Genomic DNA, 18,021 nt, shown 5'->3' with positions numbered 1-18,021 from the left:
CAACCAAGTATTTAAAAGATGAGTGAATAAAAGCTCTCATATGTGGACTAACAAACAATTTTGATGTTAAAAAGCGTGTAAAAGGGTGAATACACTGGGATTTTATCAGAAGAGCCTAAGGGAAAAAAGTTTTAAGACCTGAAGGAATAAATCCTAGTGTTGGGATGGCAGAAAGAGTGGTGAATATTTTTTCACAGAACTCATTCAAAAAATACATGTCCAATCACCACCTAATCTACCTGCAAAGGCTGATCCCGTATTTTAAAAGTATCTTAGAGGGAACACTCTGGTTCCAAGTTTTCTTTGCAATCTCAAATATCTTAATGAACATACCAGTGTGAAGTGCAATCATCCATGCCACCATTTTATGAAAGGTGAGGTTCCTGTCCAGTTGTCTTCGAATTCTTGTTGAGCAGCACTTTGGATTAAAGGGAAAGGAATGAAATCGTAATTGTTAACAAGAAAGTTTTCTCTGTGCCAGGCATTAGACACATATCATCTCATTTAATTCTTATGACCACCCTAAAAACTACATCATTCTACCCATTTGACAGATGAGAACACTGAGGCTCAGATAGATGTTGTCATCTTCCCAAGGTCAAACAGCCAATAAGTGGCATGGCTGGCTTAACCAATGTTTTAGGTTCTCGTACTATTAACATAAAAAGCCTCTCATGGAATCCATTGCTTAATTGTATAAAATATGAATTTGGACAGAAAACATCTAACTACATAGTTTCTAGCTCAGATTAATGTATTCAATAACGAGGGCACATAGAAATTTTAAAAGGACAGGGCTGCCCTCAAAGACCTGAAGGTCCATGGGGACACAGACAAGTGAACAGTTCTAGAACAAGTGAATAGTTTTAGAATAGCACCCTTCCAGGACATAGACACTATGAGAGGAGAGAAAAAGTGTCCACCTGCATATGTTGATAGAGACAACATAACAAGGGAGATCATTAACAAAATAATCATAGCAAAAATAATAATAGTACTTACAAAGAACTTGTGCAAGGAGCTGCTTTAAGTGCTTTTTTAATTGTTTTTTAAATTTTTGACCGCACCGTGCAGCACACGGGATCTTAGTTCCCTGACCAGGGATCGGACCTGCGCCCCCTGCAGTGGAAGCGCAGGGTCTTAACCACTGGACCACCAGGGAAGTCCCTAGGAGCTGCTTTAAGTGTTTTACATGCATCGACTCATTTCATTCCGACATTAATCCTATGTGGGAGGTACCATTATTATCACCACATGACAGATGAGGAAACAAAGGCATAGAGAAGTTACCTTCCCTTAGGTTGCATAGTTAATAAGTGACAGAGCTGGGGTCTAAACCCAGGCTCTCTGATGCCAGAGATATCAACATTCTGATATTTCATACCTTTTATGATTACCTTGGCATTAAAATGGCATTTTGGTCAATTGGTTAGTGTAATTGTCCTACCGGCATATGTTAGAAGATGTGGGTTTGAATCTGGATTCATGTCAATGCCCAAAGTAGAGAAAAACAAAAAACAAAACCTGGTTTCTGGTTGAATCAGACAGAGCTTTGTTCTCCTGAAAAGTGGTCAAGTGCTCGCTCTGGATGCTTTGTTTCCAAGGCTAGATGTACTGCCATAGAGATTCAGAAAACTTTCAAGGAGAACAGAGTGAAGTGCAAAAAACCCCCAAAACAAAACAAAAAGCTCAGGTATTTTAAATACCTGGTTCCAAACATATTCAATTTCAATATAGGGGTGTTAAATATTTGGCTTACTTATTTTTAATAAAATGTTCTGGTTTTATAGAAAAAATAGAATTGCATGGAAAATTGTGCTTACTCCACTATCTCTGAGTCAGCTACATCTAGGGAGGGCAGGCTGTTAGGATCATGAAAGCAGATTCCTGGAACTGCAGAAATACTAGTAAGGAAGACACTGAGGACTTCAGAGAAAGGAAAAAACATTTAGGCTTTATTGAGTGCCTTCTGTGAGCCAGGCAGTTTACCCATAATCATTGCCTCACTTAATGTAACCAGATAAGTATTACGGTCCCTGTTTTACAGATAACAAAACTAAAGCTAACTCTCACATTGGCTGGGATCCAGGACTATTTGTCTTCAAGGTTCATTCCCTTTTCCAGCAAACCAAATGTAAAGATACAGTCACTATTATTCTACATGTCTAAAAACCAAGACAAGAAGTTAAGTGAAAGTACTCTATCTGGAAAGTGAGGTTAGAGGGAGTAAGTTTGGGAAGGGAAGGAAACCAATAAAGGGTGTATTAGCACATCAACTACCACTACCATATCTTATCAGCGGGCTCTCCGATCAGGGAACTCTGGGAGACTGTGTAGGATACACCCCCAGAGGTTTGTTACCTGAGGGGTTAGGAAACTTGGGTAGTCTCTACCATCTCCTATCCATCATTGGCTGAGGGCTCTTCCCAGGGCATCAACTCCCTGGCATTTCCGGCTTGCCCCAGGAGAGGGCTGAAAGAAAATCCTCAGGCAGAGAATGACCTGAGCTGGCAGAAGACAGCTGCCCCATGTACTGGAACTGACAGTGCAGAGGGAATACGGGTGGAACCCTACCAGGAGCAGCTACAACAAATTGTTCACCGGGACTCAGGCTCTCAAAATAACGGTTTCCTGGTTGAAATCACTTCTTTTACACTTCTGTTGGTGACGAATTGACTGTCCTGTTTTCTTTTATAGCCTCATTGTCTTTTGTGTTTATTTCAAGCGCCGTACATTGTTTTACTCCTTTGTAGTTTTTACAATTTTAAGGAAATATCTTTTTCCTGTTTCCTGATTGCTAGGTTCCTCCACAGCTTCGTAGAGTCCTTGTGGTAGGCAGAATTGGAAGATGATCCCCAATGACCTTATATAATCTCCTCCCCTTGAGTGTGGGTGAGACCTGACCTATGACTATGATAGGATGACACTCCTGTGACTTTGTTACATTTATATGGAAAAAGGGATTTTGCAGAGGTAATTAAAATCCCAAATTGACCTTAAGAGAGAGATTATGTGGGTGGGCCTGACCCAATCACATGAGCCCTTTAAATCTGGGTCTAAAAGTCAGAGATCTTAGGTGCAAGAAGTATTTGATACACTGTTGCTGGCTTGAAGATGGAAGGGGCCACATGGCAAGGAATACATCTGGGATCTGAGAGCAGCCCCAGAGTAACTGTCAGCAAGAGACAGGGACCTCAGTCCTGCAGCTGCCAGGGACTGAATTTTGCCAACAAGAATGAGCTTGGAAGATTTTACCCCGAGTTTGCATATGAGTATTCAGCCCAGTTGACGCCTTGATGTCAGCTTTGTGACACCCTGAGCAACAGGATGCTGGACATCTGCACAGCTGTGAACTAGTAAACGGGAGTTGTTTGAAGCCTCTAAGTTTGTGGAAATTTGTTACACAGAAATAGATCATTTAATACAGTCCTCACTGGAGTGATAGACGCAATTGGAGTCCCAAGAATGAGAGAATGGGAATTAGTAGGGTCAGAAAGCAACTTGCGATCAGATATACCTGTGTTGGACCCCAGCCCTACCACCTAGCTGTGTGACATTGAACAGTATGCTCAGTTTCCAGCTTTCTCACCTATATATTTATCATAATTATTCCCTCGTAGGTCTGTTTCATAGATTCATTGAGAGGTATTTAATAAACACTCGATTTTTTTTTTTGGTATCATTATTTAGCTTTTCAGCTAGTATGGCATGGCTCCCCAGCTAGAGGGTAAGCGTCCTGTGTGCAGAGCAATACATCATGTATTTCTAACAATCCTTTCATAATTATTCGGTTAAATGACATTTTCACTGTCCTAGAACCCAAGACAATTATTCTAAACCTATAGAGATGTATTTACCCACATATCTATACATGCCAAACGATTTTCTTTTCTACTTCCAGACTAATTGTTTTGAAACTTTTGGGGGGAAAGATACTTGCTCCTGCATGCTGAATTTGAAGAAAAGGAATGTGGTTTTGTCATGGTCTCTACACTGTCTCCAAACGCATCCAAAGAGAAGCCATAAGCCATGATTATACGGGGCTTCCAGATATAATTTCCTCATCACTTCCTGACAAAGGGGCAAGATGGCTGGTTGGTGGCGTAGAAAGGGAGGGCTTTGCTGCCTGTGACTGCCCAGGGCTTTTTTCTCCCTCCCTACCATGCAGAAACCATTTTTATGCTTTTGAGTCACCTGTGAATTACCGCCAGCCACCTACTAATGACCCAAGCTGCCATCATGCACAACAGCTTCCTCACCAAACAACTGCTCTTCTTTTTGCCATTGACTTCTAGAGGGAAGTTCCTCTGTTACTCTCAACTAGAGCCTCGCCCAATCTCAATAAGCTAACATTCAAGTGCAAGGGAGATGACTGAGTTATCTCGGCAGCTTGCTATGCTCGATTCAAACTGTGAGAGCAAAAAAACTCAAAACATTGAGAAATGGAACAAAGAAGTGCATATTTAATGGGGCATAACATTAGCTTCTGTAACATGAGTGTTACGGAAACTTTAAAGTTCTATTTTATGTACACCTGGTTTCACCACAAGTGCCATGAATGAATCTGAATTAGATATTTATATGCAGTTTGAGAGAAATTGCAAAAGCCAGCCTTGAATCTACAGAACTCAGACAAAGAAACTGACAGTAATGTTGAAACCTGGTGGCAGTAGAATATGCGATAAATATGAAGGACACCACTGGATTTGTACAGCCCTGTCTATAATTTTGAAATTACATGTTTATCTTCTATCTCGTCCATAAAACTCTAAGCTCCCTGAGCTCATGGCTCATCCACGTCTTACTCTCTGCTCACTCTATGTCCGCTGTGCTTAGCATATAGTTGGCACTCAACAAATATTTGTTAACTGACAACTCATTAGTTGACAGGCTTAGTCCATTAACACACTTTTAGAATATCATTCATTTTCATTCTTACACTTGCATTATCTCACCTGCTTTTTAGCTAAAAACAACAACAAAAATTAAAACAACAACTATGAGACAGGAAGTCCAAGAGCCTTGCCCTGGACCACATGGTCAGATATAGAGCTACATTGAGGGCCTCTGACTTTCAGGCTATATAAGGTTATAGAAAAGAGCTCACTCTCCTGCCTTCCTGTTTCTTTCTGATCTTCAGACTAGAACTTCCATCCAAGTTGAGGTTATTAAGGCTTCTCTGGGGACTTCTGTATGCTGAGTCCCACCATTCCCCATTTCCCTCCACAGAGCGGGCTCAGGGTCTTTACCCCTATTTTTCCTGGGGTGGGCCAACCCTGCGGTTTTCTTTCTCCAGCTAACCAGAAGGATTATAAAGCCAAGTCTAAAGGATTAAGACCACTAGAAACTGAAGTTTTGTGACTGTTAAGTTTGCATAAAGGCCTACTAATAAATCCTTGAAGTTACAACATCCTTGTCACTTCTAGCCTAGGTTATTCAGCCTGCCCAAATATTCATACATACATGATGGACTTTCTAAGACCACAGGACCACCACAAGAGAGTTTTGAGTTTAGGTGGCATGTAGGAAAGTGAACAGGCTCTGGAGGCACAAGCACCTGGGTTGGAATCCCAACACTCTCAATGAATTTCAACCCCACCTCACTGGCCTGACATGCAGATTTCACGAGGTGAGGCCTAGGAAGACTCAATAAGTGGCAGGTGTTATAATTTCCAACATTAGTCACAGCAATTGTGTACTCATTTTAATCCCAATCAGAAGAGAAGGTTCTTTGCCCAGTTCACATTTCAGATTGGGAAATCTGGAGGAGGGACACACCCCATCTGTAAAAGAATCTTACTTGCTGCTAATTTTTAAAAATATTTTCTTTGACATACAGGTCTCTCTGCTTAGAGAGGTGAGTTTCTCTGCAATTTGAAGAGCAGCCTCATTTCACCCCTGTCTTTAGAGACCCTCATGAGGATCTTCCCTCCTTTTAGGCCACAGGAAGCCTAAAAGTGGCCATTACAACATGTGCCACTCATGGGACATGGCCGCGCAACGGCATCGCAATTTGGGCCTGTGGGGTAACAAGGATTTCTTAACAGGCTGTCCTGGCGAAAACACCGCCTGTTTCTCAGAGTTTACTTCCTCTAAATAGAAAGTATTTGAACAGGGGGTGGGGGGAGAATAAAAAAGCTACAGTCTCCGAACGTCATTTAGCAAATGTTCATTGGGCACCTGCAATATACCAGATGTTGTACTTTACAGGTGGCTCATCAATAAAACTTTTCAATTACCGTATGATCCAGCAATCCCACTCCTGGGCATATATCCGGACAAAACTATAATTCAAAAAGATACATGCACCCCAATGTTCATAGCAGCACTATTCACAGTAGCCAAGACATGGAAACAACCTAAATGTCCATCAACAGATGAATGGATAAAGATGTGGTACATATATACAATGGAATACTACTCAGCCATAAAAAGAATGAAGTAATGCCATTTGCAGCAACATGGATGGACCTAGAGATTATCATACTAAGTGAAGTAAGTCAGAAATAGAAAGACAAATACCATATGATATAACTTATATGTGGAATCTGAAATATGACACAGCTGAACCTATCTACGAAGCACAAACAGACTCACAGAGAGAACAGACTTGTGGCTGCCAAGGGGGAGGGGTGTGGGGGAGGGATGAACTGGGAGTTTGGGGTTAGTAGATGCAAACTATTACATATAGAATGGATGAACAACAAGGTCCTACTGTATAGCACAGGGAACTATATTCAATGTCCTGTGATAAATTGTAATGGAAAAGAACATAAAAAAGAATGTATATATATATGAATAACTGAGTCACTTTGGTGTACAGCATAAATTAACACAACATTGTAAATCAACTATACTTCAATTAAAAAAAGAGAAAACTTTTCAATCAAATGGAGTTCTACCTCTGTGGTTTCTTAGGGTAAAAAGATGATTTTGGAAATCCGTGTAATCAATGCCTACTGTTAGTTGTAGCCTGCTAACCCTATATTAGTAAATCAAGTATTGTATAGTTCTCAAAGAAAAAGAATCTCCTTAGGATCAATGTGAATTTAGTAAGATTAGGGAAAACGAGGCAGAGCTCAAGGCAAGTTTTGTTATTGGCAGTTTAGATCACTTTCCTTCACCCACTTAGTCTTCGATTACCAATTAAGTATTAACGTCTCAGCTATACATTTAAGGTCCTAGTTTACCAGCAAAGCTCCAGCCTGACTTCAGACACCTGCCCTTTAAAATCCCTACACTCCCATCAAAGTAGATTGCTTGCTTCTCTCCACTATAAATGACGTCTACTTAATAGGTAATTTTTTTAAAAAGCTAGTTAATATAAAAAGAACATCTTACTAAAAGGAAAAAGAGGGGCTACTAGTCACTAATGAGCAGTGGAATGGGTCCCACCAGGGTATCAGTCCCTAACTTTGGAAGAGCTGCCCTCTATGGTGTGGTCAGGAATGGCAAACACATCCAAAGAGAAACCACAAGTCATGATCACACAGGACTCTCAAGGATATGATTTCCTCACCATTTCCTGTGCTTTTGCCCATACCGTTTTCTCCATGTAGAATGTCTTTCTCTCTCCTTTATATCTCATACAGGCTTATTTTATCCTTATATGCCCATATCTGATGCCACCTTCTCTAAGAAGCCTTTTTTCATCCCCTGCGCCACCTGATATAATTTCCCCCTCCTTTGATGGATCCCCTGTAGCTCCTTATTTGTAACATTTTGTGGGACCCATCATATTTTGCTTTGTATCGTATTAATTTGAGTACATGTGCAGATTCCAAGTTCCTCTTTTCTCATCTTTGTATAACAATATCAATAAGAAATTCGTATACCATTTTATAGATTACAAAAGCTCTTCCTACATAATCTTTTTTTCTTCTAGCATAGTATATTAGGGGCTCTCTGGATTGTTGAAGTGAGGGTGAAAGAGCCCGGGCATTTAGAAAGCTCTGAACTCCTCAATTCCATGGACATAACACCTGTCACATTCATTACATAGTGACTCATAGCTCATTGATCCCATCTTCTTTGGATATTATCCACAAAAGAGATTTTCTCTGACTTAAAAATTTTGAAAAACATGGCACTGTGAGATTAATTCCCAAATTTCACATCAGTCTCATAAATCTCTGTTTATATACATATACATATATGTCATATGATGTATATCTGTCTGTGTGTGTACATGCACATGTACTTTATTGCTACTGTTGAGGTATATGTTGATTGGTTGTTGTTTTCTTTTTGTTTGTTTGTTTGTTTTTAATGTCTGTTCCAGGTTAAATGGCTATCGCAGGGAGCTCCACCAACAAATAATATAAAAATAAACTAGAGAATCAATCATTGCTTGGCTCGTGAATATTGTACAGAGGTTGGAATCCTCACAAAACCTTGGTTTGCTTTTCCTATTGATACAGCCACTATGGAGAACAGTATGGAGGTTCCTCAAAAAACTAAAAATAGAACTACCATACGACCCAGCAATCCCACCACTGGGCATATACCCTGAGAAAACCATAACTCAAAACGAGTCATGCACCACAATGTTCATTGCAGCTCTATTTACAATAGCCAGGACATGGAAGCAACCTAAGTGTCCATCGACAGATGAATGGATAAAGAAGATATGTCACATATATACAATGGAGTATTACTCAGCCATAAAAAGGAATGAAACTGAGTTATTTGTAGTGAGGTGGTTGGACCTAGAGACTGTCATACAGAGTGAAGTAAGTCAGAAAGAGAAAAACAAATACTGTATGCTAACACATATATATGGAATCTAAAAAAAAAAAAAAATAGAAAATGGTCGGAAGAACCTAGGGGCAAGACGGGAATAAAGATGCAGACCTACTAGAGAATGGACTTGAGGATATGGGGAGGGGGAAAGGTAAGCTGTGACAAAGTGAGAGAGTGGCATGGACATATATACACTACCAAACGTAAAATAGATAGCTAGTGGGAAGCAGCCGCATAGCACAGGGAGATCAGCTCGGTGCTTTGTGACCACCTAGAGGGGTGGGATAGGGAGGGTGGGAGGGAGGGAGACGCAAGAGGGAAGAGATATGGGAACATATGTATATGTATAACTGATTCACTTTGTTATAAAGCAGAAACTAACACACCATTGTAAAGCAATTATACTCCAATAAAGATGTTAAAAAATAAAAAAGGGGGCATTGAGCTTGATGGCCTTCGAAATTCTGAGGAACTCAAACTTTGTAAATGTTGGTTCTTACCGCACTGGAACCCCTGAGGGAAGACAGCAGATTTCGACATACTGGCAGCAGAATCAGCATGCAGTTGAAATTCAGGCAGGCTGCAGGGGCCCTGGCCAGTGCCAGCGCTGACTGGAAAAGGCAGGATAAGAAGCAGGGTGACTCCTGTGCGCCCAGGACACCGCCCGCCCCACTTGCCTACACCCACTCCCCCAGGCTTCCCAGCATGAGGCCCACACTCAAGAGATATCAAGTTATCTGGGAAGGAAGGTCCTTTAGAGCCAGGGCTCTTCTTCATCATAAATGAATAAAATGTTGGGGTGGGGAGCAAGGGCCAGATTAAAATAAATATTATGAATATTTTCAAACATAAAGAGAATTTGAAATAATTTCACAATGAATACCTGTTGACTCATCTCCAAGATTCTACCTTTTACATTTTACAGTGGTTGCTTTAGCACACGTCTATTCATCTCTCCATCCATCTACCCATCCCTCTATCCATCCATCAACGCATCTTATTTTTGATGCATTTCCAAGTAAGTTGCAGATATCGGTTCACTTCCTCTTAAATATTTAAGCATGCATATCATTAACTAGAGTTCAGTATAGAAATTAGGTCTTTGTAAAGAAGATTTTCTTAGCACATAGACTAACCTCAACAGTAACTAAGTTCGTATGGTGTAATGCTTCGGCATTATAATTGTTCTTTGTAACGCCTAAAGAAATTGCATATTTTGGAGGAGGAAAATGCAAAGGGAAATCATCCTTTTCAGCATCAACCTGAATAAGTTAACAACAATTATAATAATGTAGTGTAATTATATGTTATAATTATTTATGCATATGATGTATAATACATATTATAATTAGTATTATTAAGTAATGGTTTCAGTATGATGTAACAAATGATATCCTCTGGGGGCAGCCGTAATTGTACTTATCTTCTTATTTACATTTATGATGAAGAAGAGCCCTGGCAGTTCGAGGAAACTGAGAATGTTATTGGACCCAAGAAAAGTCAGGGGCCTTTGCTCTGCCAGTCGAGTCAAAGAACGTGATCTTTGGGCAAGTTCCTCAAAGGCTCCATATGTAGGGAGAGGCTTATTTCCTGAAGATTATTTCATAACATGTCATTAGGAGCAGGGCTTTTCATGCACAAAAGTTAGTAGGAATCGGATGATTTAGAGAATATAGGAAGTCCCACTTGTGCCACCTGGATCGATCTTTCCAACCTGGCCATCCATTCCGGAGTCAGTATTAGATTTCTCCTTCAAGCTAAACAGTAGCACAGTAGTTCTTGGGAGGGGAAGGATGCTGCTGGGACCCTCTGCCACACTTCTGTCTGTCCCACACTGGAAGGCCTAAAGACTCTTGCTCAGGGGGTTGCAATGGAGGGAGTGAGGCCGATGGTGCTCTTTGGGTTGGTCAGAATATTTCTTTAAAGTGTTAAAAGGAACAGGAACAAGAATCTCTGATTAGACATGGGAGCCAGTCAATACTGCGGGAGATGGAACTTATACTTACCCCAAGAAGTTTTCGAGTGTAGAAGAACTTATCTGGAATATCATAAACCCGGTAGTACCAGACAAAGAGGAAGACGTTCATCCCCAGCCACACCAGCTGCACAGACAGAAGTGGTTGCGTGAAGTTTTCATGTTTCAACAGGTAGATTTCACAGCAGTTTAGAGTCAGACCAGGGTCAGGACTTTCCCAAGTACAGCCTTTGATTAAGGTGGTTACAAAGCCAGCTCCTTCCTGCAAGAGTGTCACTACACTTCTCTGTAACTAACATTTCCTCCCTGTGTTGTCCCCCGTGATTGTTATACTACTTGGGCAGTATGCCGAGTTATTATCTATCTCCCCTCCTTTCTTTCTCCTCCTTTTCGATTGACAGATGACAGCAGGTGACTCTTCTTACAAAGAGAAGGGAAAGGAATCTGTTCCTGTGCTGTCCCCTGCACCAGCAGGACTTTGCGTTTGATCCTCACAGGTGTGATTACCTCTCCCCGCCACACAGCGTGGCGCCCCAGCTAGTGGAGGTTCTCATCAGCTAAAATGACCAGGCTTTAATTCTACTTGGTAAGTTTTGCTTCACTTTTGAAAGAGGGAATATTCAGCATCAATGAGGGAATGAGAGGCATGGGATTTTCTTTTAAAAAAGGGAGATCCTTCTAGATTGTGACTGCTCATTTCATCCCAAGCACTGACTGCATCAAATGATGACTCTACCCAGTCCTCCATCTTCAGCTCCACAGTAGCAATCTGTTCTTAACTGTGCTTCGAGGCTATTTGATGTCCTTCGATGCTTGAGAATAGTCTCTCTTTATAAAGAGGAAGGTACTAAAACCACTTCTCCATTTCCTAACCTTGTCATTTTTACTCTTGCCTTCCAAGCTGTGTCTTCACTTTCAAGTATATGAGTGTATAATTTAGATAGAGGTCACTTCCTGGGGAAAACTGTGGTAAGAGCTAAAAGTGTATATATTTGAACTTATTTTTTATAGGAGTAATCTGTTCTTCAAATGGGGATAAGAAATCAACTTAACGGCTTGGAGTCCTCAGAACAATTCTGTATTGCATTCGAGTGTTGATTTGGCTTAATTTTTTTTAAATGACAAAATATTTGTGATTTTTATTTTATCTGTGCCACTCGTTTCTCTCTACCTCTACAGCTCAAAGAGTCATATTTACTTCATGATAAACTCTTTCAAAAAATTCATACATAAGTGTTCTTTTTAACATCTGGGTAATGCTTTAATTGGCTATTTGGAAAAGCTACTTATAAATCACTTTTCTATCTTCCCAATTGTCCATGATTGCTTTGCTGAGACCACCGTCTTAGAAAAATAGTTGATCTATGTTATGTTAAAAACTAAAGAAGTCACCATGTCTGTTCGAAAATTAGCCATATCTTTACTTACAAAAATTGTTTCTCAAGACAGATTATATTGATTTATATACAGCTAAATATAATATGTATCATATATACGCTATACATATGTGTCTAGATAGTTTTTTTTTCAATTCCCTTCCCTTAAATTTTTAAAAACCTCACAAATAACTAAAGTTTACCTCAGAGGAAAGAAGATACTTTTTTTAAAAAAGAAAATTGAGAACTTCAGTTATTTTTGGTGTAATTACTGAAATAAAGGCCAATTTCCCATACATGAGCCTGTCTTGCATTTGTTATTTGGAAAACTGTATAAAATTTCAATTGCCCATTTTTAGGTGGTAGAAATACATAAAAAATAGAGAAACTTGCCTCTGAGTAAACATTAATAAGTAAGCAACTCAGATTCAAGGATCATTAGCATGACATGTCTTCTACTCCCACTGTGAAATGCTGGCTAATTTATTACTCCTAAAAACTCCAGAAATAAACTAGGTGAAGTGAGCCCCCAGATACATTCTTTCCATTAATAAGTTTGGAAGAATGGACTCACTCTGCTTACAGATGGATGCATGTTCACATAATAAATCAGTTTCAACACAATTTCTCAAACAAAACAAACAAAAAAGCTTCGTTCTATTTTCATTTCTAAGAGAACCCAGACAAGTCAGAGAATTTGTAATTTCATTCTCATTGGTACTTACAATGACGAAGATGGAGAGGCCCTCATTCACAAACAAGTTCCCCATGGTGGCAGAGGTTCAGTGCCTCGAGTGTGCCTTTCTTCTCTGCTATGCTTCTTCCTCCCATGAGGAAATGAAGACAGCAGCCTTGGGGCAATCTGTTTCCTTTTCTAGTATCAGAAATTAGCTAATCATTGGTTAACTGTAAAGCTTGTCTCCATAACAAATTTAAATCTTTAACCACAAAAAAATGACAGAAAAAAAGTCTACAGTGATCCAATCACAACTGAACATAGTGGGAAATGAAACTAATTTCTACAGCTGAGAGGCAAATAACAGTACAATTCATGGTGTTTTACACTGTGAATTAATTTTTGGACTGATCGGTTTTCAAGTGGCAAGTTTTAAAAAGTCACCCAACTAGCCATGACTTTGGGCTAGGAAAAAACATTAAATAGATGTGATATCTTTTGACAGGCTGGAGCAGCATTTACAGTCTTGCTGAGAAAAATTATAACAGTTGCGATAGCTGATATTTATAGAATGCTTACCTTGTGCCAATTTTCTAAGATATGTATGTGCGCATGTAAATACATGTGTATGTACATATATACACACACACATATGTATATATGAGTTGATACATATCTATGTGTGTGTCTACACACAGAGACACCCATACACACACATACGTAAATTCAGTATATAAATAAATTAATTTCATACTAACAGTTCAACACTATCAAGTAGTTTCTATTATTATGATAACATTTACAGATGAGGAAACTGAGACCCAGAGCAGTTAAGTTACTTGGCCAAGGTCATGCAGTTAGGAAACCGTGCAGTTGGGATTTGAATCCCAAGCAATTTGGCTATACTTTTAACCACGATACCAGAAAAAAAAAGCCTGACGGTGGCAAACACATCCCAAATCACTCCTAATACAAGCATGGGAAAAGAAAACATAACAAATAGACCAAAATGTTTGAATGACTGTAGTATTCCCAGGCGGACATGACATTTTTCTAGGCAAGGTAGGTAAACAGGGTCAGAACAAAGGTATGTCAGATGTGGTAGATGCCAAAGTCAGATTTAGCATTTTTTTTCCCTCTGACTCCCATCCAGTCTTTAGGACATGAAAGAGACAGAAGGGTAGGATGGTAACCCCTAATTGCATCAGGGTGGTTGTACAACAGCTAGAGTGAATAGAGAGGTAAAAGAAGAAACTAGAGGAGCAAAAGGGAACAAGAGAAGAAAAAAGAGAAGGAGAGGCCTGAACTCTTTGGGTTATTGTCTATGAAGCACTTGAGACAACCTGCAGAATTATGACCGTGAGTAAAGTAATATTGTTTTTCACTTTTTAATATTTAAGGAAAGGTACTCAACTGTGACTTTCTGCATGGCTCTTGAATCATACGTAACCCACATAAAGGACAGTCAGCTCCCTGGTTCAGTTACACACAGAGATGAATTCAAAGACACACAGTTAGACAATCAAGTTATATGGCAGTTATTTGCCTCTCTGCTCTGGGATTTCTTCCTCAGCCTTTACTTGCTCTGTTCTGTTTCAGATGGCGGATGAGGAGCACCCCCCGTTTTCTGCTTCAGGTGGCATCTTGGAAGTGGCTGCCTTTCCACCGGAAGCTCCAGCTCCCATCAGTCAGCCTTCCCCTCTGTGGCCTGAGCTCCTGCTGGCCATCACCACTGTGGTTCCAGCTCCTGCCAGATGGCCCTGGCTTCTGGGCTTGAGTTACACCACCTCCTGCCAGGTTTCGTCCAACCCGGAGGGCGGTCACCACTTCCTGTAGTTGTTAATCTTTATGTTGCCTCTGCACCCACGTTGGGATTCTCCACTTTCGCATCATTCATGTAACAAATCCCTGGGGCAAAATTCCCTCTTTTGAAATAGGGTGGTTTCCGTTTTCCTGACTGGACTTTGCCTGATACAGAAAGTAATTCAGACCTGTACTCATTTTCTTGTGGAATTAAAGAAGTGAGGCATATATGCCTAATAAGGAATAAAACACCTTACAATCTGCTCTCCCTCTTTCTATTACTCTCAGATTCTTTCACAGTGATGACTGCTGCCCCATCAGGCTCTTTGAAACTCTTTGAAAGTCTTCCCCTCCCTACCCCTCCTCTCTTTTCTCTTTCCCAGCCTACTGGTTGATCTTGCCTTACTCTATCTTAATCTTCAAGTCTCTCCCACATTTCTTCATCTACCTCCTGAGGCCCGTGCTTTGCTGGGGAAGCAATGGAGAAGGGACCCTGGATACTCATATACTAGGAAATAATGTTCCTCGAATATTTCCCAACTTCTTTCCCCTCCCTCCACAGTTTGAGAAGAAAATTCAAAAAAGAAAGAATATTTCTGTGGGTGATCAACCATTCCCTCCTATGGCTTTTTTTTTTTTTTCTCCTTTATAAAAGTAATCACAGGGCTGTGAGTAGAGCTGTCTTACGAGCCTTAAGAACTTCAATCAGTTTCACAGCTGGAGGAAGAGAGCTCAGTTGCAATGAAGAGTGAAATCTTTCTTTTATGGAAAGTAACTTCCCTCTTGAGAACACTGTCTCAGTGAATTTCAATGTCCTCTCCTCTTGAAAAGACAAGCGGAGGGTTTGATAAGGGAGCAATAGGTACTGGTTGACTGGTATGGCCTGGACACCGAGAATGAAGAAAATTGAACCTCTGTGCGTTAGCTAACAGTCTATCTTCTCCCAGTCACTTCGGCTTCCACTGCCTCCTAAACTGTTAATGTCAAGTTAGACTGTGATGAATGTAAGGAAGTATTCACCCCTTCTAGCAGGCAGTAATGACCAACACCATCAGGCTTGTGATTGAAATCCTAGACGCCTCTTGAAATCCTAGACGCCTCTTGTTCCTGGTGATGATGAAAAATGGATTTGTGTTCCTTTTATCTCTACTGTGCATGCTATTCTTTTCAGAACTGCCATGATTCCACTCTCTGTGCATCCATGAGTTATGTGGCCCCAGTTTCCTTGCTTAAGGATGACCAATGAGAGGACTTCATCTCCCTAGATACAGTGATTGTCCCAGGGGTGGGCATTTGACCCAAACGAGGCCAATGAGAGTTATTTGCATGAGGAGGGAGTTGTTAGGGACTATGGAGGAGAGTGGGTGAAGCTTTTCTTTCTTTGTGAATGATGCATGCCTGCTGCTGCCATAGACCATCTCTATTACCTTGCGCTAAGAAGCTGCATAAGAATCACGCCAACACAAAATCAGATCAGTAGCTGGGGAAGGATTGAGAGGTTTGGAGACAAATACGATGACAAGGTTTGCATTCTTGGGTCTGATCTACCTGAGACACTTGGACATCTCAGTTATTCTTACAGATTGGGTTCCCTGGAAGTACACTCTGAGGTGGAGATTAGTGTTCAGGAGTTTGATCTGAGAGTGTCCTTGGAGGTACACACCCGTGGAAAGGAAGGAAAGATAAGAAAACAGGAGTGGGCAGAAGGAGAAGTTGAATTATCATCTGGTCACAAGAAGGCCTCCGCAATCCTGTGGGCACCACTACCATTTCCTGCTGTAAAAAAACTTTGAGTTGGCTTTCTACCACCTATATCTAGAAGGGTTCCTACTAAAGCATGGTGTAATGAAACCCACTTTAATTCCATAGCCATGGTCTCAAAGGTTAGTGGAAGTTGAATAAGGCGGCTGGAATGGGATCCAGACGTTCTATTTCCTGTTTGAAGGAGAAAATAACAAAGTAAAAGAAGAGACGATCAGGGAAGAAGGGGCAATTTTCTGATGTAGGTGATTAAAAGCAGCAAGAACATGGTTTTACCTGGTATTGTATTTATTAGAAAGTGAAAATGTCTGGTGGTAAGGATTTAAAATTTAGCTCTTTAGGTTAAATGTGATTTGCATACATTTATTCATGAGAATAAGGAAGAAAATGAGGAAAGCTTACATATTTTCTCCTACTAATCATTGATTTGAATTTAAAACTTTCCAGTATGCTTCCTGTGTAAGTTATTTTCTCTTTTTCTCTTGAAAAAAATCTATTTTTACAGACTTATCTTGGTCTTAACAACAGCTAACATTTGTAAAGCATTTTACACATGCCCAGTGCCTTATGTGCTTTATCTCATTTACTTTTCATGACCACACTATAAGGTGTGCAAAATTATCATATCCATTTGAAGTAGGATGAATATTGGCCCCCCCCCACCCAAAGATGTCTAGGTACTGATTCCCAGAACCTATGAATATGCTACTTTACATGGTTAGAAGGACTTTGCAGACATGATTAAGTTAAAGATTTTGAGATGGGGAGATTATCATGAATGATTCCGGGTGGGCCAGTGTAATCACAGGGGTCCTTATTAGAAGGAGGCAGGAGGTTCAGAAGCATTGAGACAGGATGTGAGGGATGAAGCAGAATTCAGACAAGAAAGAAGATGCTGTGCTGCTGACTTTGAAGATGAAGGAGGAAAAGCCATGAGCCAAGGAGTGCGAGAAATGCAGCTCTAGAATCTGTAAGAGGCAAGGAAGTGGATTCTCTTCTGGAGCCTCCAGAAGGAATGTAGATCTCCTGACACCTTGATTTTAGCCTGGTGAAAGTGATTCCAGACCTCTGACCTCCAGAACTGTAAAAAAGTAAGTTTGTGCTGTTTTAAGCTGGTCATTTGTGGTAATTTGTTACAGCAGCCATAGAAAACTCATACACTTTACAGACCAGAGAGAAGAGCTGCAAAGAGAGAAAGTAGCTTGCCCAGAATCCCATGGCTGCCTGACACCAGAGCTGAGATTTGAATCTGGGCAGTCTGATGTATCACTGCTTATTCGAGCCACCAGAATCATTTTGTAAAGCTAGGGCTTCATTGTCAATAATAAAATCATTTTATGAGCATCAGCTGCTGTCCCAAGACCCCTGGATTGAACTCTGCTCTCCTGCTGTCGGTTGGCAACACATATTATAGCTCTTCCCCACAGGACTGATCAGAATAGCCCTTGATTTTCAGTCTCCTTCTGACAGCCTATATGTTGCTGACAGTTTCCTGCAGTAACCATTGGCGTGCAGAACCAGCTCAGCCCAAGAAGCCCGAAGTTTGTTGAGCCACAAGTGTTAGGTCCCTACTACCAGTTTCTGCGTATTTCACCTTGACCTGAAGCACGAAAGCTCTGTCTCTGTGTCTCCACTATCACTTTTCCTTGCCCCAGGATGTATCTGAGCTCTCATAGCCCCACTTTGGG

At 40.6% G+C, this 18,021-nt stretch overlaps 1 protein-coding gene across 1 annotated transcript in view; it reads right to left on the bottom strand.

The window, feature by feature from the left end:
- The window catches only part of CYBB (cytochrome b-245 beta chain), a 30,765-nt gene extending 17,856 nt beyond the window's left edge, over positions 1–12,909 (bottom strand). Inside the window, exons 1-4 of the mRNA XM_068533349.1 lie at positions 12,819–12,909; positions 10,749–10,844; positions 9,243–9,353; positions 334–418 (exon numbers count right to left, since the gene is read on the bottom strand). Coding sequence (XP_068389450.1) covers positions 334–418; positions 9,243–9,353; positions 10,749–10,844; positions 12,819–12,863 — 337 coding nt within the window. The 5' untranslated portion in view covers positions 12,864–12,909. The remainder of the gene's footprint in view (positions 1–333; positions 419–9,242; positions 9,354–10,748; positions 10,845–12,818) is intronic.
- Between the last annotated feature and the right edge of the window lie 5,112 nt (positions 12,910–18,021).

The sequence above is a fragment of the Eschrichtius robustus genome, chromosome X (genome assembly GCF_028021215.1).
Source record: "Eschrichtius robustus isolate mEscRob2 chromosome X, mEscRob2.pri, whole genome shotgun sequence".
In the NCBI taxonomy this organism is placed as follows: Eukaryota; Metazoa; Chordata; class Mammalia; order Artiodactyla; family Eschrichtiidae; genus Eschrichtius; species Eschrichtius robustus.
This window is presented reverse-complemented; position numbering and strand designations above follow the sequence as displayed.